This window comes from Plectropomus leopardus, unplaced genomic scaffold (genome assembly GCF_008729295.1).
Source record: "Plectropomus leopardus isolate mb unplaced genomic scaffold, YSFRI_Pleo_2.0 unplaced_scaffold2296, whole genome shotgun sequence".
NCBI lineage: Eukaryota > Metazoa > Chordata > Actinopteri > Perciformes > Serranidae > Plectropomus > Plectropomus leopardus.
The window spans coordinates 1643-3023 of record NW_024624892.1 but is presented as its reverse complement, the minus strand read 5'-3'; the positions used below and the strand labels follow the sequence as shown (position 1 = coordinate 3023).

Here is a 1381-nt window from a genome sequence, read left to right as displayed (position 1 = left end):
GAAAAGCAAATAATGTGATGTCGGAGTATTTCCGTTACCTTCCATTGTGGCTGTGCCGCGGCGTGGAGTACACCGGCTGTGTGGGGAGCTGGTCGGCCCGCAGGGAGGTGGGGCGGCCTGCAGGTGGCGCTCCCAGAGAGTGTGTGCGGTACAGAGAGGTGGGCGGGGTGCTGTGACGGGCGGGGGTGCGCTGCTCCGCCTGGTTCTGCAGGATGACACAGGGAACCAAAAACATAAACAAATGAACCACTGAAAGTTTTCAGAAGTGATTCACGGGAAAGATGACGTCTCAGGGTGCTACAGTGAGGGTTTTTTTATTTATTCTTAATGTTTTTATACACATTTTTAAGAAAACATGATCATGCTTTGTGACTGAAAACCAGAAATGTGTTTAAAAAGTTTCATTTCTTCATATGAAGGTAAATGAGGTCATCCTGAAGGTCTGCAGAGGAACACACCGATCTGTCTTTACAATCCTTCAACATCCTAAAAATGCGCTGAAAACGGATCTCCGCTCTCTACCTGCATGTGATGATGTCATGAGGCGGATCTAAAGACGTACCTGGAGGTCAGGTGTGGTGGGCGAGGCCAAGTTCACCTCATGGAAGCCCTCCAGAGTTTCTGCATTACTGCTGCTGCTGCTGCAGGCCATAGCAGCTGCTCTCAGACATCATACACTCTGCAGGGATATCTCACACACACACACACACACACACACACACACAGAGTTAGTGCAAAACATTTATTTAATGTACGCTAATTTAAAATGTTGAGTGAGTCACAGACGGCTGGAAGCAGCTTCAGACTGCACACAGAGAATCAGCCTCTGACTCATTTGAATCACTTTTTGAACAGTTTTTAATTTCTTTAATTAAATTTTTGTTTTTTTGTTTTGACGCAGCAGTGAAGCTTCAGCGAGCTCTGTGAGCACACGGAGCTAAAATCTACGTGTATCTTTGTGAATCGATAATCTGGAGTTACAGTAGGGTGTGTGTGTGTGTGTGTGTGTGTGTGTGTTGATTGTACCATGGTGCTGCTGTGGGCGGAGACAGTGTCGGAGGGTCGACGGAGGCTCAGTCAGTCAGTCTGCAGGTGAACGAGGGACTCGGCAAACAGGTAAAAACTGTCCTTAATCTGAAAGAGAAAAATGTTCAGAATCGTTGGTGTTTTCTGTCCAGCAGAGCTGCAGTGTACAATCCAGTCTTCCATATGTTTACAGTTTACTATTTCGGGAAAGCTCTGATGATTATCGCGACACTTTGGCACATCTACAGCCCGCACTCAGAGCCAACTTCTGCTTTCACTTCAGCTGCTTTACATGTTAGAAAAGCATCAGCAGAGTTTCTGTGACGGCCGGCTGAACTTGCAGGGTCAAACTACA

General features: G+C 46.9%; 1 protein-coding gene across 1 annotated transcript; it reads right to left on the bottom strand.

Annotated features, from left to right (window-relative positions):
• Window positions 1-38: 38 nt before the first annotated feature.
• On the bottom strand, window positions 39-1162 carry LOC121966067 (rab-3A-interacting protein-like; the record flags this gene model as incomplete). Its single annotated transcript, XM_042516167.1, has 3 exons — window positions 1027-1162; window positions 563-691; window positions 39-205 (listed from the first exon to the last, which is right to left on the bottom strand). Coding segments are annotated over exons 2-3 (257 nt in total), but the record flags the coding sequence as incomplete, so codon positions are not given.
• Between the last annotated feature and the right edge of the window lie 219 nt (window positions 1163-1381).